Source organism: Rhodotorula graminis (genome assembly GCF_001329695.1).
Source record: "Rhodotorula graminis WP1 unplaced genomic scaffold RHOBAscaffold_19, whole genome shotgun sequence".
Lineage (NCBI taxonomy): Eukaryota > Fungi > Basidiomycota > Microbotryomycetes > Sporidiobolales > Sporidiobolaceae > Rhodotorula > Rhodotorula graminis.
In genome coordinates, this window is record NW_017264946.1 from 301,533 (window position 1) to 324,662 (window position 23,130).

Below are 23,130 nucleotides of genomic sequence, written 5' to 3' on the forward strand. Positions count from 1 at the left end.
AGAGGACTGCTCGAGAGGCGACGTCGGTCGGCGAGGAGCAAGCTCGCTCGAAAGGTGACCCCGTCGAACGACGAGGGGCCCGGCATCTCGAGGAGGAGGTCGTAAGGAAGGGGCGGGGCCACGAAGGAGGAGAGGGAGAGGGTTTGGCGCACCGGGCGAGACCTGAAAGGAGGGACGAGAGAGGGGGAGGGCGAGGGAAAGTGGTGAGGGAGGGACGTGCCGCAGGGAGAAAGGGCGAGGGATGCACCGAGCGTTTGCCCAAGACGATGCTGAACGAGTCTCTGTGAGGATGGACGAGGAACGTGGTCAGGAAAGGGCGCTCGAGGGGGGTGCGAAGGCTGCTCGCTTCGAGGCGACGATGACGACGGCAACGACCTCCTGCTCGGCTGCGTCCTCCTCCAGAGAGGCCACAGTGCCTTTGAGGCATGGCCGTGCCGCTCACACGGCCCACGTGCAGGACAGTGACCCTCGCCGGCCGCACCTCGCTCCCGCGCCAGGCCCTCCAACGCCTCTCGCCGCCCTCGCGTCCCAGCAGTTCCACGTGCTGCCCAGCGGTCCTCAGCGACATCAAAGCCCGTCCAAAATTATCTGCGGGTCTGCACGAGGGCGAGCAGGAGAGGAAGAAGGAGGGGGAGATGAGGAACGGGAGGACGTGGTCAGCTCCACCCTGGCCTCCACGGGGCAAGGCGACCTTGCGGAGGGTCTCGAGAGGTGCGGAGAAAGAAGTTCGACTGCTCACCAAATCCTCAGCGGATGATGAGGAGAGGGCGAGGTGGGGAGGAGAACGAAGAAGGTCGCCCGCCCGCGCCAAGTTGCGGTCGAGCTCTGCCGGCTGGACACGGGGGTGCGTCGAGGCTCACCAGCTCGAGAGAGGTGCTCGAGGCAGCGTCGGTAGTTGTAGCCGAGGGCGGGCTCGAGGTGGACGCGGAGGCGAGGGGACGGTTCGCGCCTCACCTTTTTCGACAGCGTCCGCTCTCTCGCTCTCGGCCGGGCGAAAGGAAGGAGACACGAGACGAGACAAGCATGCAAGAAGACGACGTTGCAGAGAGGACCTAGAACGAGGAAGGGAGACTAAGCAAGAAGGGAGGAGGCGAGCAGAATGCGACGAGGGACAAGAGGGACAAGAGGGAAGAGGGAACGAAGAGAAGGAGGAGGGGCGAGGGGACAACAAGCGGGGGAAGAAAGAGAGAAGAGACGCGCTATGCTGCTCTGGCCGATCAGAAGAGCCGCCGCCTCGCGACAGGCGACGACGGGCCGAGCGCGTCGCGACGTTGGCGACGGCCAGGGTCGATGAGGTTGGGGTTACCGCCGTCGCAAAGCTGCGCACGGGTTGCATGAGCGTCAGTACGCCGCACAGAGCGTGCAAGAGGTCGAGGGAAAGGCGAGGACGCACAGCGAGGTTGGCCGACGGGATGCGCAGGCGCCGCAGACGGTCCGGCTGGGCGACAAAGACGCCCATGAGGCCTTGAGATTGATGCCAGACGATGTCTGCGCAAAGGGGAAGGGAGGGGAAGGGAGCGAGGGGGTCAGTGGCAGATTCCTGCCGAGGAGAGGGAGAAGGAGGCGCACGACAGTGCATCGCGAACACGCCGGGCACGTCCGACACGAAGCGGACGAGGACCCAGGTGCCAGGAGGGACGCCGATCGTGTCGCGGCGCAGAGGGTTGAACGTCTTGAGGCGCAGACGAGCGGCGGCGCTGCAGGTTGCACGAGGAACGAGGTCAGACCGTCGCGCTCGAGCCCCCAAGACGAGGAGAGGACGAGCGAGGACGCACCTCGGCGAGAGCAGGCCTGTGCCGCGAGCCATGATCGACATGGGCTTGCCGTGCAGGTGGAACGGGTGGTCGGGCCCGGCCACGTTCTGGATCACGAGGTCGACCGTCTCAAGCTTGCGAGCCGTGACCACCGCGAACCGGCCGTTATTGAAGTTGTCGCCGCGCACGACCTGGTGCAGGATCGGGCTGCGTGCGGGTGCGAGTCAGTGATGGACCGAGAGGACGAGGGAAGGGAGCCGAGGGCGCACTCGTAGGCAAAGTTCTCGCTGCGACGAGGAAGGGGGCGGGAACGACGACGAGCGAGGTCAGTCGGGGAGGCTCGTCGCTGGGGGAGAGACAAGCAAGAGAGACGCACAAGGTGATGTTGTTGAGGGTCCACTCAAAGATGGCGCTCGCGTTGCCCGTCGCGACGATTCCGCCCGACGCCGACGAGTTGAAGAAGCTGATCTGGTCGGCCTGGTCCGGGACATGGCGGACGATGCGAGGACGAAGCAGGGCTGCGGGTCGGCGATGGGAGGGTCAGGGAAGGGTGCGCAGGAGGTGGCGCGAGAGAGAGAGAGAGAGGGGAGGACGCACACTCGTCGAGGTCCGTGCAGTTGCCGACCGACGGGTCGCTCCAGTCGCGAGTTGTCGGCAGCGTCTTGCGCCCGCCGTTGCCGTGCTCCTTGTCGCCGATGCGGATCACCATGCGCGCCTGCGGGTTCAGGTCGGGGAAAGGAGCGCCTGCGAGCGAGAGAGAGAAGGGGGGAAGAGGAGACAAGGTCAGGTCGGCTCGCGAGGAGAAGAAGGACGAGGGCGACGCACCGAGACAGCCCGTGTTGACCTCGGCGCGCAGGAAAAAGGCGTCGCCGACCGAGTCGAACGACGTGTCGAGCAGGACCGAGTACCGCTGCGCGACGTTAAGCCCGACACGGTGGAACGACGGGCCAAAGACGCCCGTGTCGTCGGCCTCGATCACCTCGAGCGAGCGCTCGTCGACCGACGTAAAGATGACCGGGTGCGCGCCCGAGTGGATGAGGCGCAGGCGCACGCGCGAGTCGGGCGGGAACACGAGCTCGGGGAGGTCGAGCTGGCGGCGCTGGGTGCACTTGGACGACGTGCGCGGCGACAGCGAGCAGTTGTAGATGCCGTGCCCGTTGATGAGCTGCGAGTTGGGCGACGGCGCGAGGAAGGTCTGTCGCGGCGAGCGAGAGAGAGTGGGTCAGTCGGGCAGTCGACGAGGGAGGGAGGGGGGCGAGAGCAGGGACGCACGCCGTTCAGGCCTTGCGGCGACAGGAGCGAGTCGACGAGAAAGTCGGCCGAGTCGTGGTACCAGTCGTTGAGCATGATGATCTGCGCGCACCGGGCATGAGAGGGGTTCAGTCGGGATTTCGGCGACGAGGGAGGGAGGAGCGGACGCACCTGGTCGACGTCGTAGTCGCGGCCGCGCACGAGCGGGTCCCTCGGCGAGTGCACGATGAGCGGACCGACGATGCCGTCGGCGTAGAGCGCACGGCGGTGAGCGTGCCACCCTGTGGACGGGCGCAAGAGGGTCAGGGCGGGGCGGCTCGAGCGCGAACGACGACGACCTCGCGCAAAAGAGAGAGAGAGGACGCACAGTAGGTGCCAAACTCGAGGTCGCCCGGGATCGGGAACGAGTACGTGTAGCTCTTGCTGACCGCGATCGGGCACTGCGTGACGCCGGACGGGCCGTCGTCCCAGATGGTGCCGTTCTGCACGAGGCCGTGCCAGTGGAGCGTGATGGGCTGGTCGAGCGCGTTGGTGACGTGCACGACGAGGGTGTCGCCGTTGTTGACCTCGATGAGGGGGCCCGGGAACTGGCCGTTGACGACGAGCCTGCGAGCGGGCGAGCGAGCGAGAGAGGGGGTGCGCGTCAGTGACTCGGGCGTCACGAGTGACGAGAGAAGGAGACGTAGGAAGACGCACATCGACTTTTCGACTGCGAGAGGGGGAGGAGAAGAGAGTCAGTCGAGGTCACCCCGAGGAGGCGAGGAGAGAGAGGTGGACGCACAGCCGTCAGGAGCGCCCTTGCGCTCGTCGATCGTGAACCAGTACTCGCGCTTCTGCGGCTTGGCGTGGATGTTCCACTTGGGCGACAGGCGCAGCTCGTCGACCTTGCTGACGACGCTCGGGCGCGACGGCGGCGGACGGGGCTTGTGCGGACGAGCGGGACGACGGCCCGAGCCCGAGCCAAACAGATCGCGGTCGTCGTCGAACGTGTCGTCAAAGTCGTCCTCGTCCTCGTCGTCCTTCTTGGGGCGCGAGGTGGACGTCGGGCGACGGGACGACGTCGAGGTCGGCGTGTTGCGGAGCGGGACGGTGACGACGGCGGACGAGGCGATGCGAGGAGCGGGGCCTTCCGAGTTGCAGACCATCCACTGCGGGTGCATCGACTCGCAGTAGGTGCCCTTGACGCCTGCGACGATCGGTGGCGAGGGATCAGCGGGATGGCCCTCTCGAGGCGCAGGAAGGGAAGAGGGGTATGAGCGAGGGGAAGGAGAGGACGTACAGCACGGGGTGTCGCCCGACTCGTCGTCTTGCTCGTTGGGCTTCATGCAGAAGGCAAAGCCGCTCTCGTCGCGGACGCACGAGCACGACTCGGGGCCTGCGAGGGAGGGTCGAGAGGATGGGTCAGCTTCGGCGACGGCGTGTCGACGTCGAGGGAGGGTGTGAGAGAGTGAGAGGGGGACGCACAGCACACGGGCTCCCAGTCTTTGATACCGCTGCAGGCGTTGAACTGTGCCGGGCACACGTTGAAGTCGCGAGCGTGGACGAGGACAGACGAGGGCGAGGTCGACGACGACGAGAGGAACGGGACGACGGGTGCGAGGAGCGGGACGAGGAGGGTCGCGCGTGCGACGTTGGTGAGGAGGCGCAGGGCCATGGTCGAAGGCGGTCTTGAGGTGAGCGAGGGCGACGTCGGGTCGAGGAGCGAGGTGGGCGAGAAGTGAGGGAAAGGAAGGAGAGAGGCATTTTGGCGCTCGGGCGGCCACCCGCTGCACCCCCTTTTCTCGCCGTCCCTTCACTCGCTCGTCGTCCGTCCAGATTCGGCTGCAGCAGGAGACGAGGTCAGGCGCGTCCTCGACGTGATGGCCCGCTCGCCCTCGACAGCCCCCCTGCAGCTCGTCCGAGTGGCGCAAAGGCTCACGGGACATGCTGTGCGCTGTTTGTGCGGCGCTCGTGGCCCCACAAGCGGCAGAGGGAGAGCGAGAGGCGAACAGAGATGAGCGCGACCTCCGACTCGAGCGTCACCCGCAGCGCTCCGGAGAGCGCCTCGAGCGGCTGGCGCGCAGCACTGAGCTCGGAGAGGCCCATACTGGCAGTCCGACGCTGCTCGAGGGCGTGTAGCGAGCGCGAGAGGCGAGAGAAGTCGGGCGAGGCGAGAGTGAATGCGTTGGGGGAGTGTGCTGCGCTCGCTTGGGTGCGACGCTGTGCGAGACGGCATCGAGAAGCACGAGAGCAGCCTGTGCTCGACGTACGACAGCCAGCAGAGGAGGGCTGGACGGTCGACTCGCTGGCTCGAGACGAAGCGTCGGTCGACGACGACCTCGCACTCACGGCCCTCGAGACGAGCTCTCTGACAGCGAGCTCGCAAGCAAATCACGACTAGCACTGCAACAGACGGTACTGATAAAGCGCGCAAAGCGGAAACTCCCTCCTTCGTCAAGCGCCCTCACGCCCCCTCGCGCTCGTCCCCCTCGTCGCCCGGGATCTCGCCGCCGCCGCCCTCGAACAGGTCCGGGTCCATGACGAAGCGCGCCTCGGTGTCATCGTCCAGGCCCTCGTCGTCGTCGTCCAACTCGCCGGGCGCATCCTCGTCCTGCGACCCCTCGCGCGCGCCCTCGCCGCCCTGCTGCTGCTGCTGCTGCTTCTGCTCGCGCGCCTGCCCCGACGCCCTCGCGCCGTACTCGTCGTCCTCCTCTCCATGCTCGAGCGCCGCAAGCGCGCTGATGCCCGCCGCCGCCGCGCGAGCGCTCTTCCTCCCGGGGCGCGCCCTCGCCGGCTCCTTCTCCTCGTGCTCCTCCTCGCGCTCGCCGACCTCGGGCGCGACCGCCGGCGACGCGAGGTCGTCGGCCGAGCGCTGCGGGACAAACGCCGGCGCCGGGTGCGCGCCCGGCAGGGCGTGCTTGGGGGCGCGCGGGCGCGGCGCGGCCTTCTTGGGCTTGGCCTGGTGCGGCGGCGCAGGCGGGAACGTGCGCTGGCGCTTGCTGGAGCTGGGGCCGGGCTCGGGTTCGAGAGAGGAAGGAGGGAGAGGCGGGCGGGGCGCGATGGCGGGGAGGAAGGCGGCGTTGGACGGGCCGGCGGCGAGGAGGGCGGGGTCGAGCGGGATGTCGGTCGCGGATTTGGTCGAGTCGGCGGTCGCGGCGGGAGCGGTCGGGGCGGGTCGGAGCTTGGGCAGGAAGCCGGATGTGTCGGGCACGCCGTCGTCGGCGGGCCTGGTGAGGACGTCCTGCGGGAGCGGGATGCGCTTGTCGCCCTGGGGCCGCTTGCCCCGGACCGTGACGCGCTTGCCGCCGCACGTCGGGCACAGGCGGATGTACAGGACGACGACCTCCTTGGGCACGTAGCTCCAGTGCTTGCGCACCTCGGCAAACGTCTTGTCGCGCCCGCCGTGCTCGGCGGCGACGTGGGCGGCCGAGATCGTGTCGAACAGGTGCGAGCGCAGGACGACCTTCTTGTCCTCGTGCACGACGCTGTCGCCCTCGGGCGCGGCGAGGAGCGTGAACCTTTGGCGCACCCAGAACCGCATCTGCGGGTCGCCCTGCTTGGTGTTTTGCGGCTCGCGCAGGATGGCGCGGACGAGGTCGTGCAGCTCGTCGCCCACTGCGGGCGCACGTCGAGAGAGTCAGTAAGGGTGCCTCGTACGCTTGAAGTGAAAGAGAGAGTGAGACGCACTGAGGGCCTTGGTGCGCTTGATGGCGTGCAAGCCCTGGAGGTACTCCTCGACGGCCGCCTCGAACGCGTCGCGCCCGGGCAGGTCCTCGGGGCCGTCACGGACTGCGACGTCCTTGCCCTGCTCGCCGTCCTGCGCCGTTCCCGCCGCGCCGCCTGCGCCCGTCGCTGACGACGACGGCCCGGCAACGGCGTTCTGCTGCTGCTGGCCGACGCGGTCATTGCTCGCGGTGGCCCTGGCGGTCGTGTCGGTCGAGAGCTGCTGCTGCTGCTGGTCCTGGTTCTGGCCGAAGAGGTGCGCGGGCGGGGTCGGGAGGACGAGGTGGTCGAACTCGGCGCCGTTGGCGGCTCGGTGAACGAGCAGGTCGGGCAGGGACGGGTCGAACTCGCCCTCGGCGTCCATGTCGCCTGCGTGCTGCTGCTGCTGCTGCTGGTTCTGGTGCGGCACTGGCGCGGGCCCTTGTGGGGGCGAGCGAGGGCGCTTGGTCGAGGAGGTGGAGGAGGCGGGAGGCTGGCCTGGCACAGCGCCGTGCGGCGGTGCGAGCTGCTGGGCGAAGTCGACGGTGCCCTCGGGGCGTTGCTGAAGCTCTTGCATCGCCTCGCTCGACGATCAGCGGTTGTGGGGGAGTGAGAGAGGGTCGAGTTGGAAACTGAACCGCCCGCGAGCGAGCGAGCGCCGAGTCTCGCAATTCTCGCGCGCAGAGAGAGCTCTCGCAGTCGAGCACGCACGCGCACAGGAACTGACCGACTGCGTTCACAATGAGGAGCTCTTCGACATCGAGCGAGCACCCGCGCAGCGCGAAGCGGACCTCCCCTCGCCCGGACCGCCTCCTCTCGCTCCCGCCTCCTCTCCCTCGCGCGTTCTCCCTCCCTCGCTCGGCGCCTTCCCTCCCTCACGCATACCGATGCCCATGCTCCGAAACCCTCCTCACGAGCCGGTCCCACCCCCTGCGCACGGGCGAAAGCCGCCTCGTGCCGCGGCGCGCGCTCAGCTGCGCGAGGGCCGTGTCGAACGGCGGGGAGGGCGAGGGCAGGGAGGAAGAGGGAGCGGGAGAGGAGGGCGAAGGCGGGGAGGAAGAGGGAGAGGGGGCGGAGGGCGAGGAAGGAGCGGACGACTCGTTGTCGGTGAAGGACGTGACGGACGAGGGGCGCGCGCGCCTGTTCGGCTCGTTGGCGACGGCGCCTTCGTCGCTCGCGCGCACTCGACCACCGCCTGTGAGCGCGGCGACCACCAGCCTCGCCCTTTTCGGCGGCGGCGGCGACGGCGGTGGCGCCCACTCGCGCTTGAGCCGCAGCTCGAGCGGGCCGAGCGGGGCAAAGATAGGCGAGGTTGGGCCGGCGGCGAGGAGGGCGACGAGCGCCGGGCGGAGGTGTGCGTGTCGCTGGGCGAGGAGGGAGCGGTGGAGGTACTGGGAGGTGCAGCTGCCGGATAGGGGCAAGGAAGGGAGGGTCAGGTCGTGCGAGGCGAGAGGGGCGGGAGAGGAAGAGGGAGAGAGGATGCACGGGTCGATCGGGAGCGAGGGAAGGGCACGGTCCATCGCGGGCGCGAGGCGGAACTCGTCGACTCTCGACCTGCGCGCTCGGACCCCGTCAGCGCCGCTCACGCTCGTCGCTCGAAGAGAGAGAGAGAGGACCGCGACGCACTGATGCGGCTCCATCTCGCCCCACGGCGCCGACGTGCGGCTGCACACCCGGCGTACGTACGCGTCGTCGATAGCGAGCTTGGACGAGAGGCGGTCGACGACCCACTCGAGGGTGAGGAAGCTCAGGTCGGCTTCTGGGTAGTCGCCGCCGACGTCTGCGGGACCACGTCACGTCCGAGAGTCAGGGCCGGTGCTGCCGAGTCGAGAGAGGAAGAGAGAGAGATAGAGAGAGAGAGAGAGAGAGAGAGAGAGAGAGAGAGAGAGAGAGAGAGAGAGAGAGAGAGCGAGACGCACCGGCATGAGCGCCCGCGAACCACACCTGCTCGACCCTCTGCCCGTCCCTCTCCCTCGCCCTCGCCGCCCTCTCCCCCTCCTTGTCCCCCTCGGCCCACCTCTTCCACAGCACCGGCGCATAATCCTTCCTGCGCTCATCGACCGCCAGCGCCTGGAGCGCAACCCGCACACAGCTCGGGACCTGCGCGGCCGGGAGCCCAAAGCTGTTGCGCTCGCTCGGCGCGACGGCCGGCGGGCCGCCGGGCGCGGTCGAGAAGCTCGCCGGGCGCAGGAACGAGGGCCGGCCGCGCGTGCCGACCGTGTCGAACGCGGCGACGCACTCGATCAGGAACCGCTCGCCGCGCGCTCCTCCTCCTCCTCCTCCTCCTCCCGCCGCGCGCTGTGCGTCGCGCTGCGCCGCGAGCGGCGCGAGCAGCGCGCGGATGGCAGCGATCGCGCGGCGGTCGTCGGCGTCGCCGGTGCCCGTGTGGGCGTCGAGCGCGGCGAAAATGCGCGGGAACAGGTGCAGGCTCGTGCGGGGCGGGAGAAGCCCGACGAGGTCGACGAGGCAGGCGAGGAGGCGGACGCTGTAGGCGCCGCGCGAGAAGCCAAAGAGGTAGATCTGGGAGGTTGTCGGGGCAGAGTCAGGAGGCGCTCGGGCGGGACGAGTAGGGGGAGGAAGCGCACCTCGTCGCCGTCCTCGTGGTTGATGCAGAGAAAGTCGTACAGGTCCTTGACCTTTTCCATCATGCCGCGACCGAGGGCGCCCTGCGTCGTGTGTGTCCGTCAGTGACAGTTCCACGGCGAGGAAGGGGGCGCGAGAGAGAGAGCGAGAGAGAGGGCGCACCGTGATCAAGCTCCCGACGGCCGTCTCGTCGGTCCCGACGCCGCTCGCGTACAGCTTGACCTGCTCGACGTCGGACTGACCGCGCTTGTCGACCTCGAGGATGGCGCGCGAGAGGCGGGCAATGTTGGTGAGGCGGCTCTCGTCCTCTTGACGGTCGGCGTCCTCGAGCGTGCCGTCGCACAGCAGGACGAGGCGCTTCATGGCAGCTGGTGCGAACAGAAGCGGGAGGCGGGAGCAGAGAAAGAGCACGAGAGCAGGGCGGCCGAGCAATCGCCGGACTCGCCGTGGCAGCCGGCGGACGAGCGTCCAGGAGGAGGGCGGGGATCGGGCAGCTCCGACAGGAGTCGAAGCGCGGCGCGAGCGTGGCACGGCTGCTCGCTGGAGCTACAGCAAGTGGCAGAGCGGCCTGATTCTCTGCCCTACGGGCGTGCGGCGCAGCCGGCCGAGAGGAGGGACACGAGGAGATGAGGACGAGGAGGACGAGCCGATTGGCGAGCGGGCGGGCAACGAGGGGACGCCGTAGCTGTCGAGGGGCTGCACAGATAGTCCAGCTTGGCCTGCACGCAGCTAGCTCGAGTGCACAGCGAGTGAGCGGTCGAGAACCAGCCTCCGCCGTCCTTGAATCCTCCTCGTCCGCGTCCTCGTCCACCAACGCGAGCCATGCCGCCACCACGGCCCAGCTGGCCTGGGCTCCTCTCCCTCCTCGCCGTCAACCTCGCGCCATTCGCCCGCGCCTTCTACCTCCCCGGGGCTTCGCCGCACTCCTACCAGGACGGCGAGCAGGTCGCTCTCCTCGTCAACGCCGTCGGGCCCAGATATGGCGAGGGCGAGACCTCGATCGTGCCGTGCGTCTCCCCTTTCCTCACTCTGTCGTGCGCGGGCGCAGGGGCGAGCGCGAGGGCAGGCGCACGCCGCTGGTGGGGCCGACGACGACGACGACAACGACTGACCTCTTGTCGCTCGCCCGACGCGAACAGGTACGACGCGTTCGACGAGCGGATAGGCTTCTGCCGTCCAGCCTCGCCGCGCTCCGTCCCACTCTCGCTCGGCTCGGCCCTCATGGGCGACCGCCTGTACTCGACCGACGGCCTGTTTGACCTGCGCGTCAAGCACAACTCGACGTGCCAGGTCATGTGCACCTCGACCCTCGGCACCAAGCAGCTCGAGTTCCTCCCGACCTTGATCGGCTCGCACGCGCACCACTGGCTCGTCGACGGCCTCCCCGCCGCCGAGATGCGCCGCACGGGCGACGGCGACGTGTTCCTCTCGCCGGGCTTCCCCGTCGGCAACGCCGTCCCTGTGCCCGCCAACCCGAACCAAACGACCAAGCAGGCCCCGCCACCGCCGTCGCTCGAGCTGCACAACCACTTCAACCTCGTCATCGAGTACCACCCGCGCGCGCGCGAGGGCGACAACCGCATCGTCGGCGTCGTCGTGTGGCCCCAGAGCGTCGACTCGCTCCGGGCGGGCTCGGGCGGCAAGCCCGACTGCGGCGTCAAGAAGCCGCTCGTGCTGCTGCGAGGCGACGGCGAGCAGGAGGTCGCGTTCACGTACTCGGTCACGTGGCGGGTGCGTCGCCTCTCTCTCTCTCTCTCTCGTTCTCTTTCTTTCGCAAGAGAGCGAGCACTGATGCGTCGAGGCTGGGCTCGCAGGAATCGGCTACGCCCTGGGCGACTCGGTGGGACGCCTACCTGCACATCCTCTCGCCGAGGATCCACGTCCTCGCCCTGTTCAACTCGTTCGTCATCTGCGGCTTCTGTGCGTCGCTCGCCTCCCCTCTCTTCTCCCGAGAAATGTCGTTCGCGCACTGACCCTCGCCCCTCCTCCTCGCCGCGCCGCCGCCTCGCAGTGTGCCTCATGGTCGGCATCATCCTCCTCAAGGTCCTCTCGCGCGACATCACGCGCTACAACGCGCTCTCGTCGTCGTACAACCTCGACCACCACAACCACCCCGACGCACACCACCACCACCCGGACCTGCGCGACGACGCGACCGAGGACGAGAGCGGGTGGAAGCTCCTCCACGGCGAGGTGTTTCGCGCGCCAAGGTACCGCATGTGGCTGTGCATCACGGTCGGGACGGGCGCCCAGATGGCGGCCATGTGTGGCGTCACACTCGGTGCGTCGAGTGCCTCTCGCTCTGTGTCCCTCTCTCTCGCGCGCCTTCTCGGCGCAAAGGCAGGACTAGCGCTGATTGGAGATCGTCGAACGCAGTGTTTGCCCTCTTGGGCTTCCTCAACCCGAGCAACCGCGGCGCGCTGTCGACGACCATGGTCGTGTGCTGGACCTTGTTCGGGGTCCGCCCTCTCTCTCCCTCTCTTCCCTCCCTCGCGACCACCTCAGCGGCCCACCTCCTTATCCTCTCGTCGGTCACTGACCTCGCTACCCCTCCCCTCTTTTCGCTCCCTCCCCCGCCTGCCTCGCTCGCCACTCCATCCCCCAACGCCGTCGTCCAACAGTCCATCGCCGGCTACGTCGCGTCGCGCCTGTACCTCACCTTTTCGGGCGATGCGATCCGCAAAAACATCCTCTACACGGCCCTCGTGTTCCCCGCCGCCCTGTACGCCTTCCTCCTCTTCCTCGACGCCTTCTTGATCGGCCTCGGGTCGGCGGGCGCGGTCCCTGTCGGCACGTTCCTCGCGATTGGCGCCCTGTGGTTCGGCATCAACGTGCCGCTGACGGTGCTCGGCGGGTGGGTCGGCGTGCGCAAAGGGGTGAGTCGGACGAGCTTTCCCCCCCTTCCCTTTTTTTTCCTCGTCCTTGCCGAGCAGCATCGGCCGGCGTCGACCCGACGAGCCGAGCACTGACTGACGCTCCTCGTGTCACCCACCCCTCGCGACGCACCGCAGCCCCTCGCGGTGCCGCTGCGCGTCAACCAGATCCCGCGCCAGATCCCGCCGCTGCCGTGGTGGCTCAGGCCCGTCCCGTCGGCGCTCCTCGCCGGCGTCTTGCCCTTTGGTGCGCCCGCTCGTTCTCTCCTCTCGTCTCTCTCGCACTCTCTCGAGCGCCAACACTGACGCTCTCGTCCTCCCTGTCCCCCTTCCCTTCCCTCTCCTCCTCCCCTTCCCTTCTCCCCCTTCCCCTCCCTCGTCCTCCTCCTAGGCGCCGGCTTTATCGAGATCTCGCAGATCGCTCGCGCCATCTTCGGGGCAAAGGCCTACTACGCGTTCGGGTTCCTGTGCCTCGCGAGCGCGCTCGTCGGCTTGACGGCCGCCCTCACGACGGTCCTGTTTGCCTACTTTCACCTGTGCGCCGAGGACTATCGGTCAGTCGGCGTGGCTGTCTCTCTCTCTCTCTCTCTCTCTCTGCGCCCCTCCTCTCAATTCCGTGGACCTCCCTGACTTTCTTTGCCTTCCCTCCCTCGCACCTCTCCTTGCCTCTCGCCCTTCCACCTTCCCTTTTCTCCCGCCCTCGCGCCCCTCCTCGCCTCGTTCGTCACTCCGGCCTCGCCTCGCGTCGCCTCGCCCCCCTCGCCTCTCGCCTCTCGCCCTCTTCCCTCTCTCCCCGACAGGTGGCACTGGCGCTCGTTCCTCGCCGGCGCCGGCTCGTCCGTCTACATCTTCCTGTACGGCCTCCTCTACTGGGCGTCAAAGCTCCACCTCCCCGGGTTCGCAAACAAGGTCCTCTACCTCGGGTACCTCGCCCTCGTCAGCGCCCTGAGCGGCATCGTGACGGGCACCATCGGGTTCGTCGCGACTTTTGCGTTCCTCCGCGTCATTTAGTGCGTCCCGGGCGCGAGCTCTCTCTCTCTCTCTCTCTCTTCTTCTCGGGAGGCTGGGCGTGCGCGACAAAGTGACTGACTGGCCGCCCTCGCTCGTCCGCAGTACGAGGATCCGGGTCGACTGAAAGGTGTCGAGGGGCGACGAGTGTGCAACGATGCTTGGGTCGTCGCACAAGCTTCGGCAGGGCGTGGGCGAGGTGAGAGAGTCCTGAGCAAGAGAGAGCGCCGATTGCGGAGCACGAGCGAGAGGGAGCCGGAAAGACTCGGCGAGAGAAGTGGGCCGCCGTCTGCGTGTGCGCGCTCGTCCCGCTCGATCGCGAGTCATGGGACGAGCAGACGACAAGCAGGATGTTTGTACTCGCGCGAGAGCGAGAGGCCAGGGTGAGCGGCACCGACGAGACGCAGCGAGACCGGAGCAACGCACGAGCCTCTTCGTCGACCGTCTCGAATAAGCTGCTTACTCTGTGCGCCTCCTCTTTGGCCGCGAGTCGCACAGGGACTCGGCCGAACGTCGTGGGCGGCTGCGCGAGAACGAGAGACCGTCAGCGAGAGGGGAAAGGAGCTGGCGCTGCAGGCGCGGCGCTCGAGCCTCGTCGTAGACCTTCTCTGACCCCTCGCTCGCTTCATTCGCCTCGTCTACCGCGGCGAGCTGCCGTACGGCTCGGCAAATCGTCATGGTCCGGTGCCTCCGACCGCGAGACCGCCATCGAGAGAACGAGGCGAGGAACAGCAGGGCCGCGCCGAGGCGACGCACGAGCCTCCTCTCCTTCTCGACCTCACATCTTCGCATTCCTCGCTCCATTTCCTGTCGCTACTTACTGTGCGACTCGATGCAAGTGCAGGGAGAGCCTGGCTCTTCAGGGGGACGAGAAATCTTAGCAGAAAAAGCGCGGGTACATTGTAGATGCTCGACGGCGCGGATTCTTCAACAACAGCTCGGTTGATCTAGTTGGTTATGATGTGGACCTAATACCTCTTGCGTAACAAGTCCAATGTCGGCGGTTCGATCCCGCCACTGAGCAAGCGCAGCACCGCAAGTGCAAATTACTTTTTGCCGGTCTGGAAGACGAGGACAAGGGAGGCTTCCCGACCTCGAGACGAGGCTTTCGCTGGCTGTGGGCACCGTTTGCACTCTCTTTTGCTCTGCTTGAGCAAAGGAAGCCCACAGAGCGAGATGTTGGCGAGAACGAGCTGCCGAGAAGAGCGAGTTGACCTTCTCAAGCCGAGCCGCCTGTTCGTCCGCTCACAGACCTCGGCACCATCTCGCGAGCGGAGCAAGCGTGCTCTCAGTCGATCGAGACGAAGCACAGGGATGACTCTATCGAGGGGCGGGCTCGAGACGACACATTTCGCGGTCGAGCTTCTCGCGGTCAAGCCTCTCGCAAGCGACTGCCAGCTGCGAAAAGGACTGCGGTTGCACTGCTCGCCAATACGACGACAAGCCCGTCACCATGCCCACGCACCTGTGTGCGAGAAAGGACAAGAGTGGTGAGCACGATGCGCTCAAGGCGACGCACGAGAGAGAGAAAGGGGGGCGCGGGGACGCACCAGGTTCCGAGCTGAGCCAGTCCTGGTCGAGCGCGCTCTTGTACACCCAGTCGTCGGGCCTGAACGTGCCCGTCGTCGCGTCGACCGTGCCCGGCTGCAACGTGCTCTGCATGGTCGCGCTCGCCGGGAGCGGCAGCGACACGGCCGGCGCCTCGTGGAACAGGTTCCACAGCGCGTGCGAGTCGGCCGGCGCGAGGTTGAACACGTTGGGGCCTCGTGCGGCGGCGGCGGCGTTGTCGGCGGCGTTGTCGGCGGCGCCTGGCGCGGCAGAGGGCGTCGAGGGAAAGACGGGCGGCGCGAGCCCGGCGGCGGCGGCTTCTTGCGCCTGGAGGAGGGCCTGGGTCGGAAGGAGGAGGGATGCTGACGTCGGCGAGAAGGCCGGGTACGGCGAGGTGTGCCCTACAGGTGGCAAGGTTGACGTCGACGACGAGGGCGAGGTGACGAGGGCGCCAGACGGCGTCGACGCCGAGTGCTTGGGAAGGTCGGCGAGGAGGAGCGTGCGGATGCGGGTGCCGTGCAGGGTGGCGAGGGTCCGGCTGTGAGGCGCACGAGGGTGAGTCGAGGGCCCGATGGAGGAGAGAGGGGAACGAGCGGACGGACCACGTGGGCCTCATGGCGCCGACTCGAAGGAGGACGTCGGCGACGGCGGCGCACAGCATCTTGGTCTCGTGGTCGATCGGGCCAGGCTTGGCGGCGGCGAGCTGCACGGCGACAACGAGTCAGGTCCCGAGTCGGACGAAGAGTGTCGAGGAAGGAGGAGCGCACTCGCAGGAGGAGCGTCGCAGCGTACCTGTCGTCGAGGAAAGAGAGAGAGAGTCAGTGCCCGTCCCTGACCGACCGAGACCAAGGGGAGAGAGAAAAGGTCGATGGACGCACGCAATGTTGACGATGAGGATATTGCTGATCCACAGGATGCCGTCGCCCTGCCAGTTGACGGCCATCTTTGCCGTCTCGCGCGCCGAGAGGCGGCACTCGTCGAGGACGGGCGCGATCGGGCCCTTGAACCGCAGCGAGATGGACGTCAGGATCGTCGTGTTGTGCTGCGCGATGAGGCGGATGAGGGGACCTGGTCGCCGGAAGGAAGGAAAGGAAGGGAGAGAGGGCCGAGTCAGTCACGGTCTGGCGACGAGAGGAGCGACGACGGGCGACGACGACGCACCGATGCCGGGCCATGCGGCGCGCCATGCCAGAATGTCGCGCTGCCACGCCTTCTGGAACTCGGGCCTGAGGCGCGACTCGTGCCCCTCCTCGTGGTCCTGCAGCGCGTTCGAGTGCGTAATCGCCTTGGCCTGCGGGCGGGTCCGTCCCCCCAACTCTCGAGTCAGTGCACGGTTCTCCTGCTCTGGCTCGGACGAGGAGGAAAGGACAAGGGGAGGGGGGGCCGGGGGACGCACGTAGATGCGGTTGAGGGCGACGAGGGCCGCGACGTCGTAGTACGCGTCGGACGGCTGCAGGTTGGTCGGGAGCGGCGCGCCGGGCGTCGACAGCGGCAGCGTGTGGACCGACCCAAGGCGGCCCGTCGAGACGCACAGCCTGCGAGGGACGAGGGCGTCAGTACGTGCTCGAGGCAGGGGCCAGAGGGAGGGAGGGAGGGAGAGAGCGTGGTGGGACGCACGCAATCTCGGCGACGAAGAGGAGCTTCCAGCTCCACGCGCGGGCGTCGGCCAAGAGCGAGTAGGCGCCCTCGCCGAGCGGCGTCACCGAGCGGTAAAAGTCGTACGTCGCCGTGTTGATCGTCTTGTGCAGCTTGATCTCGGTCGCGATGCGGCTGTTCCGACGAGACGTGTCAGTTTGCCGGCTCGAACTCGGGCGACGCAAGACGGGGAGAGGGAGAGGGAGGGGGGGAGGACGCACAGAGCTTGCCCGAGCCAGCCCCAGCGGCGGTCGTCGCCCCAGTCGTTCTCGATCGGGGTCCAGTGAATGAGGAGGAGGTACGCCTGGACGATCTCGAGGCTCTTGAGGCCCTCGCTCCACACGCGGTCCGACAGGCGCAGCGTGTGGTCGTGCAGCGGCTGGACGCGGTCGTGCAGCTCGGGCATGTAGCACGCGCACAGGTAGGCGAGCGTCGAGCTGAGAAAGGGCGACGTGTGGCGCAGGAACTGGGGCGTGTGGAGCTCGGGCGAGAGGTGGAAGAAAAAGGGCCGCAGGTGCGTGAAGTAGCTGCGCCGCGCGAGTTCGAGTGTCAGTCGTCGGGGCGTGACGGGGAAGGGAGAGAGCGCGAGGACGCACTAGTTGACGACGCGCTCGAACTCGGGCGCGTTGAGGATGCCGAGCAGGACCGGGTCGTACGCCGGGTCGGCGTCCGACCGTAGCTGGTACAGGCCTGTAGGCGGGCAGACCCAGGGTCAGAGAGCGCCTTCTCGAGGCGCGCGCGAGAGAGAGAGAAAGAGGACGCACCGGTCGCAAAGTAGCCCTCGGCCGCCGCGCCCTGCTCCTGCTTGCCCTTGGGCAAGAACGTCTTTCCGCTCTCCTCCTCGGTGCTCTCGCTCACCTTGAGGCTCGAGATGTGAGCGAGGACGGCGAGCGGGCTCTCGATGACGCTCTTGAGCTCGCGCGCATCGGCGTCGTCGTCCTCGGTCGGGTCCGTCAGGCCGCCGTTGGACGACGAGGCGGACGAGGGGACGCCGCCGCCGCCGCCGCCGGGCTGCTGCTGGTGCTGCAGGCGAGACGACGACGACGAGGCGGATGTGGCGGGAAGGCCGAGACGAGGTGGACCCGAGGCGGTGGTGGTGGCGGTGCGCGAGGCGGACGACGACGCGTGCGCGTTGGCGTCGGACGAGGCGCGGGTGAGGAGGGCGAGCGCCACCTCGACGTCGCGGTGGCAGTTCTCGAGCATCATGAGGTTCCTGTGTGTGTGTTGAGCGAGGGTCAGTCCTCGAGAGCGGCCTGGACGAGGGAAAGAGGGAAACAAGAGGAGGAGGACGCACGGCGTCATGGTGCGCTTGCGGCCGCGCTTGTTGAACAGCGGGTACACGCAGTCGGCCTTGAGCGCGAGGCACCTCGTGCACTGGGGCTCGTCCTGGCTGCACTTGGCCTTGGCCGTCCTGCACCCAGTGCACGCGCCGCTGCGCGGCGCCGAGCCGGGGCCCTGGCGCGACGGGCGCGCGTCGAGGTTGCCCTGGTTGAGGAGCGTCGTGAGGCCGGCGTGGGACCGCGCGAGGAGCGCGACCGGGTCGTCGAGCGGTGGAGGCGGCGGCGGGGGCTGCCACGACGGCTCGCGCTGCTGCGGTCGCGGTCGGGGCTTCTTGGCCCCCGGTGCGGCGGCGGTCGAGGTCGAGGTCGAGGCGTCACCTTGTTGTTGGGGCGAGCTCGGCGACGCCGACTGCTCGGCGTGGTGCGAGTCAGGGTGCGAGTCCGAGGCCGAGGGGCGGTCGTCGGGCGTCGACTGGGCGGTGGACGGGGTCGCGCCCTGGAGGACGACGTCGATCGAGGGGGTGTGCGGCGAGGGTTGCGGGTTGAACGGGAACGGATACGGGTACGGGTGCTGGTTGGGGTCGAACGTAGGCTGGTGCTGGTGCTGGTGCTGGTGGTGCGGCGGCGGTGCAGGGTACGGGAACAGAGGGAGGCCCGCTCCTCCGGCGTAGTGGGGGAACATGGACGGCGCGGTGGTGGTGGCTGCGACGGCGAGCTGTGCGGTCAGCGGTCGTCGACGACAATGGACCGACAGGGGACGCACACGTTCGTGTCCCCGCTCGCTCGCCGTGGCTGTCGTCGTCGCCCCTTGAGACCGCCGGCTCGAGACGAACCAGATGCCGGGTCCTTGAACGACGGGGCCGCGGGTTTCTCGAGGCTGCGGGTGACGGGCGCGGGTGCGGTGCGGCTGTGGCTCTTGTGTGGCTGCGGTGGTGGCAGGCTAGGGCGGCAGCACCCAGGCGAGCGGCGAGAGAGCGTTTGCGGGGGAGGAGACGGGGTCCGGGACGAGAGGCGAGCGAGAGGTGCATTGGCTTGCTCGCCCTGGGTAAATCTGGCCGGGTGTACGATAGTCTCGGTAGCCTGTACCGCACAGCCCAGCCAAGCCGCAGCTCTCGTCGAGCGACGGGGGCGGAAGTCGCGCCTTTTCCCGCTCATCATCGCTGCGGTTCTCCGCCTCATCCTCATCTCCCACATCACCACCACCACGACCAATGACCCCGCGCACTCGGTTGCTCCAGGGAGCAGCACTCCTGAGCGGTGCCACGGCCGCCCTCGCCGCGTGGGACTGCACCCTCCAGCTCGGCTCGCTTCGGTTCGACCTCAACCAGGTGCGCCCCCCGTCCTTCCTCCTCGCACCCTCGTCAACCCTTTCTGACCCGCTCAACTCGTCCATGCGCACCAGGTCAAGGGCCGAGAAGAGTGGGAGATCGAGTCGCAGACCCCGCCCACCGTCCTCAAGGTGCGCCCCCTCCTCCTCCTCCTCCCCCACCCGCCGCATCAGACCTCGTCGCTCACTCAGGCCTCCCGCACCCTACGCAGAACCGCTACGCCCTGTCGCTGTGCGACGCCCTCCCCGACCCGCCTGCGTCCGCACCCGACGACGACTGCCCGCACGGCACGCGCCTGTGCATGCGCGCCTTCTCGACCCGCCACGGCTACGACGACCGCCTCCTGTCGGTCGTGCCCGTCGCCGGTGACCTCGAAGGTGCCGCCGGCGGGAGCGCGCTCAACCCGCGCGCAGAGGAGAAAGAGGGGCACAAGCCCGACGAGAGGTGGGTGCTCGAGATGGGCGGCGGGACGTACAACGGCGTCGGGCAGAAGGCGCGCATCGACATGGTGTGCGACGAGGGCGCGAGGGAGACGGCCCCGACCGTCGACGAGTACGATGCCGGCGGCGGCATCCTGTACCTCACGTGGCGCACGTTTGCCGCGTGCCCGACGAGCGGCGACGCTCCTCCTCCTCCGTCGCCCGATCCTCCGGCGGGCGACAACGACCAGGACAAGGGCAAGGAGGGCGACCGCGAGCCGGACCGCGACCCAGTCGGGCACAGCCGCAGCCTCGGCTTCTTCGGGTGGTTCTTTACGCTCCTGTTCGTCGCCCTCGTCGCCTACTTTGCCCTCGGCGCGTACCACAACTACTCGACGTACGGCGCGACCGGCTGGGGTGCGTCCCTCGCGTTCCTCTCTCTCTCTCTCGGCCTCTCGGTCGGCCTCTCGCACTCCTCTCGGAAGCGCACTGACTCCCTGCGCCCGCAGACATGATCCCGAACCGCGACGTGTGGCGCGACCTCCCTTTCGTCATCTCGGACCTCTTCAAAGGTGCGCACCCCGTCTCTCTGCATCGCCTCGTGCCCTGCCGCACCCAGAGCGCGAGCTGATTCTTCGACGGGATCCGTGTTGCACAGGTCGTGGAGGGAGCAGGAGCGGCTACTCGGCCTTGGGTTGACGCGGCGCGCGCGAGTCTGTGCAACGCGCGTTTCCCTCTTTCCTCTCCCTGTTCCTCGAGAGTCGCACGGTCGTTTCTGTCTTTCCTTTCCCGCTCTGCCCTCGAGAGAGACCGCTCTCGTGCACCTCTCGTGGAGAGCGAGAGAGGGGCACAAGAAAAGGAAAAGCTCGCGGCGTTGCAGCGCGACTAGATCAAGCGGGAGCGCAGTCGCCGAGTTGGCGCGCGCGCAAGGAGGAAGGGCACGGCGGAAAGTGGTGGACGAGAGAAAGACGAAGAAGGGCGAGAGAGGGAGGCGAAAGGAGAGGGAGAGGGAGAGGGAGAAGGAATGGAGGAGGGCGCGCCGGCGCGCCGCTCACTGCGGGCGAGCACTCGTCAGTCCATCGCTCTGCACGACGCCCCTAGAGGCGCACGAAAGAGAGAGAGAGAGAGAGAGAGAGAGAGAGCGGAGAGAGAGGAGAGAGACGCACAAAGTGCTCCTTGCGGAACGTGAACCTAACGCCCTTGCGGCCCGCGCGCTGCGTGTGGCCCTTGAGCTCCTTGGCGAGCCCGTCCGGCCCGCAGTAGAACACTGCGCGCGTGCGTGCCCGCTCGTCAGTCTCGGAAAGAGAGGGGAGGAACGGGAAGAGAGAGAGAGAGAGAGAGAGAAGGAGGGGACGCACCGCCGACGGTCGTCTCGAGCGAGCTCTCCCTCCCGGGCAGGAACGTGCCGCGCTCGACGCCCTCGCCGACGCCGCGCAGGAGCGCGCCAAAGTCGGGTCGCCCAAAGTGCGTCGGCGCCGCGAGCCCCGTGATGGCGTCGCCGGCTGGGTCGGCCGGGTCGAGGTCGCCCGAGTGCGAGTGCGCGTGCACGGCGAGGTTGGTGAGCATCGAGGGCGAGACGCGCTGCGTCAGGTACAGGCGGATCGAGAGAAAGTCGGGGTCGGTCTGGGCCTGTCGAGTGAGGACGTGTCAGTTTGCGCAAGATGAGGAGGAGGAGAGGGAGAGGAGGACGCACCTGCTCGAGCTGGCGAAGGAGCGACGCGAACCAGGCCATGTTGCTCGTGTCGCGCACGATCCAGACGAGCATGACGCGACGCAGGGCGCCGAGCTTGTGCTGCTGCTCCATGTACCTGCGCGGCGGCGACGACGGCCGGCGTGAGCTTCCCGGGCGGCCTGAGAGCGAGAGAGGGACGAAAGACGCACCAGATATTCTTGAGGACCGCAGCGAACGGCGTGACGCCGATGCCGGCTCCGATGAGGATCGCGACTGTGACGGGCACGAGAGAGAGAGAAAGAGAGGTGAGTGCCGCGCTCGAGAGGCTCGAACGAGAGTGAGGGGGCTCGTGCGCACCCTCGGCCTTGAAGACGTCCTGCGCCGGCGCGCCGTACGGCCCGTCGACACGGATGACGGGGAGCTCGCCGCCGGCCAGGAGCGCCGCCAGCGTCACGTCATAGAAGTCGCTCGCCGCGTTCTGCTCGGCGCCCACCTTGTCGTCGAGCGCGACGGGGAAGAAGCTCGTCCGGCTCTTGCCCGACGCCGAGAGCGAGGCGGCGGCGTACGGGGTGCAGCCGAGACGAGCGCCGAGGGCCCTGTGGGAGAGGGGTGTCAGGTTGCGGCGGGTGGAAGGAGAAGAGGACGAGGCGGGTCGCACTGGGTCCAGTCGCCGACCTGGCGGATGTGCACCGAGATGTACGGGTCGTCGGGCGCCGACGAGATGGTGAACGGGTGCCACTGGAAGCGTGACAGCTCGGGCACGTTGAGGTAGAGCCACTGGCCGGCCTTGTAGCTGAACGACGGCTTGACGAACCGGAGCTCGATGGCGCCTTGCGGGTGGAGGAGGACGCCGATGAGGAGGGTGCGGCGACGGGCACGAATCTGTGGCGGCAGGAGATCAATAGCCTTTCACGAGGGAGACGAGGAGAGAGCCGGAGCGCACCTCGCGAGTGACGCGCTCGACGACCAGAGCGACACCTCCCCAGATGGTCCACATCCACGAGTTGTAGCCGAGGCAGCGCACTTGCTGGCCCGGGAGCGCGCCACGGACAAAGCAGCCGACTGTGCGCAGGTCGAGGATGCTCGTCAGGTCTGCTCCCGCCAGACGAGGGAAAAAGAGAGCGGGTGGCTCACCTGCGTGGACGTACAGGCCAAGGAGCAGGAGGACGACCTGTGGGCGGTCGACGCGTCAGCGCCGTCGCAGGAGAACATCACAGGGAGATGGGGGACGCACGAGGTGGTGCGTGAACCAGAAGGCCTCGTACGACTGGGCGCGGATCTTGTGGTGCGCCGTTGTAAAGATGACGAGCATGAGGAGGAGCATGACGTGGCCCGTGAAGCCGCCTGGCTGCGTGAAGAGGATGGCCCAGGCCGTCTCTTTGCGGATCTGGGTGCGCTCGACGTTGATCATGTTAACGTCTGGACAAGAGGGAGGAAGGGGGAGGAGGGGGGACAAGGGTCAGTCAGGCTGCACGACGGCAGGGGCTAAGACAGAGTGGGGCGCACAATGGGCGGTCGTGTGCACGACGGTCCAGAAGAGGAGTGAGTAGGCGAACTGGCGGTGGCACCACAAGTTCTCGTCGAGCGGGATCGCCCAGCTGACGAGCGGGCGCACGATGCGGATGCAGTTGCGGAGGACTGCGGGCGGTCGAGCATAGTCAGTTCCTCGTCGCGAGACGGTCGAAGAGCTGGGCGCACCGGGCAGGACGATGAGGAGGCCGTCGACGCCGAGGCAGAGACCGGCGCCGCGCGAGATCGACACGCTGTACTGGAGCGAGTTGAGGCCGGCGAGGCGCGCATCGTTGGCCTGCTTGAACCAGCCGTACGCGAAGATGAGGAGGTGCCCGACGTAGAAGCTGCGCAGTGCTCGAGGCAGTCTGTCAGTGCGAGAATGCGCGACAGGGCAAAGGGAAGAAGGCGAGGCACGCACAAGAGGTTCCACACGAGGCGGCGCCCGCTCAACTCGTGCTTGACGCAATCCCAGATGCGCATCGTGTCGACCTTGGTGGACCGTGAGACCAGCTCGGGGTTGCAGTGGCGGCGAGTCGGCGAGTTGAGCGACCTTTGCGGGCGGTCGACGGCGACGAAGAGAGGTCGC

The 23,130-nt window shown here is 67.9% G+C and overlaps 7 protein-coding genes and 1 non-coding gene across 8 annotated transcripts; 3 read left to right on the top strand and 5 right to left on the bottom strand.

The window, feature by feature from the left end:
• Nucleotides 1-1,217: 1,217 nt before the first annotated feature.
• On the bottom strand, nt 1,218-4,659 carry RHOBADRAFT_47528 (uncharacterized protein; the record flags this gene model as incomplete). The annotated part of the gene is made up of 15 exons (XM_018414999.1): nt 1,218-1,319; nt 1,394-1,488; nt 1,570-1,697; nt 1,776-1,961; nt 2,024-2,041; nt 2,131-2,272; nt 2,352-2,498; nt 2,580-2,949; nt 3,027-3,107; nt 3,177-3,286; nt 3,373-3,611; nt 3,702-3,714; nt 3,787-4,191; nt 4,285-4,380; nt 4,470-4,659. The coding sequence occupies 15 exons, from the start codon at nt 4,657-4,659 to the stop codon at nt 1,218-1,220; spliced, it is 2,322 nt and encodes a 773-aa protein (XP_018267874.1).
• Nucleotides 4,660-5,365: 706 nt separating this feature from the next.
• RHOBADRAFT_56435 (uncharacterized protein) lies at nt 5,366-7,269 on the bottom strand. Its single transcript, XM_018418344.1, has 2 exons — nt 6,672-7,269; nt 5,366-6,599 (listed from the first exon to the last, which is right to left on the bottom strand). The coding sequence occupies exons 1-2, from the start codon at nt 7,261-7,263 to the stop codon at nt 5,449-5,451; spliced, it is 1,743 nt and encodes a 580-aa protein (XP_018267875.1). The 5' UTR covers nt 7,264-7,269; the 3' UTR covers nt 5,366-5,448.
• A 292-nt stretch (nt 7,270-7,561) lies between these two features.
• Nucleotides 7,562-9,632, bottom strand: RHOBADRAFT_47530 (uncharacterized protein; the record flags this gene model as incomplete). Its single annotated transcript, XM_018415000.1, has 6 exons — nt 7,562-8,090; nt 8,172-8,240; nt 8,313-8,466; nt 8,606-9,206; nt 9,272-9,352; nt 9,432-9,632. The coding sequence occupies 6 exons, from the start codon at nt 9,630-9,632 to the stop codon at nt 7,562-7,564; spliced, it is 1,635 nt and encodes a 544-aa protein (XP_018267876.1).
• Nucleotides 9,633-10,091: 459 nt separating this feature from the next.
• On the top strand, nt 10,092-13,327 carry RHOBADRAFT_40167 (uncharacterized protein; the record flags this gene model as incomplete). Its single annotated transcript, XM_018413691.1, has 11 exons — nt 10,092-10,276; nt 10,409-10,724; nt 10,764-11,000; nt 11,084-11,189; nt 11,281-11,550; nt 11,646-11,728; nt 11,891-12,145; nt 12,281-12,389; nt 12,534-12,696; nt 12,943-13,152; nt 13,256-13,327. 11 exons carry the CDS (start codon nt 10,092-10,094, stop codon nt 13,275-13,277), a joined length of 1,956 nt encoding a protein of 651 aa, XP_018267877.1. The 3' UTR covers nt 13,278-13,327.
• Nucleotides 13,328-14,086: 759 nt separating this feature from the next.
• Nucleotides 14,087-14,174, top strand: RHOBADRAFT_t143. The gene has a single exon. It is a non-coding gene; the product is annotated as a tRNA-Ile (tRNA).
• A 370-nt stretch (nt 14,175-14,544) lies between these two features.
• On the bottom strand, nt 14,545-15,766 carry RHOBADRAFT_50391 (uncharacterized protein). The gene is made up of 5 exons (XM_018415308.1): nt 15,577-15,766; nt 15,466-15,490; nt 15,301-15,401; nt 14,701-15,236; nt 14,545-14,615 (listed from the first exon to the last, which is right to left on the bottom strand). Exons 1-5 carry the CDS (start codon nt 15,639-15,641, stop codon nt 14,599-14,601), a joined length of 744 nt encoding a protein of 247 aa, XP_018267878.1. The 5' UTR covers nt 15,642-15,766; the 3' UTR covers nt 14,545-14,598.
• A 3,058-nt stretch (nt 15,767-18,824) lies between these two features.
• Nucleotides 18,825-20,104, top strand: RHOBADRAFT_56438 (uncharacterized protein; the record flags this gene model as incomplete). The annotated part of the gene is made up of 5 exons (XM_018418345.1): nt 18,825-18,941; nt 19,016-19,072; nt 19,153-19,777; nt 19,870-19,932; nt 20,019-20,104. 5 exons carry the CDS (start codon nt 18,825-18,827, stop codon nt 20,057-20,059), a joined length of 903 nt encoding a protein of 300 aa, XP_018267879.1. The 3' UTR covers nt 20,060-20,104.
• A 422-nt stretch (nt 20,105-20,526) lies between these two features.
• On the bottom strand, nt 20,527-22,887 carry RHOBADRAFT_8219 (uncharacterized protein; the record flags this gene model as incomplete). Its single annotated transcript, XM_018419213.1, has 12 exons — nt 20,527-20,627; nt 20,719-20,989; nt 21,054-21,168; nt 21,242-21,305; nt 21,390-21,453; nt 21,526-21,628; nt 21,691-21,914; nt 21,976-22,094; nt 22,167-22,203; nt 22,267-22,451; nt 22,539-22,670; nt 22,731-22,887. Coding segments are annotated over 12 exons (1,572 nt in total), but the record flags the coding sequence as incomplete, so codon positions are not given.
• Nucleotides 22,888-23,130: the final 243 nt, after the last annotated feature.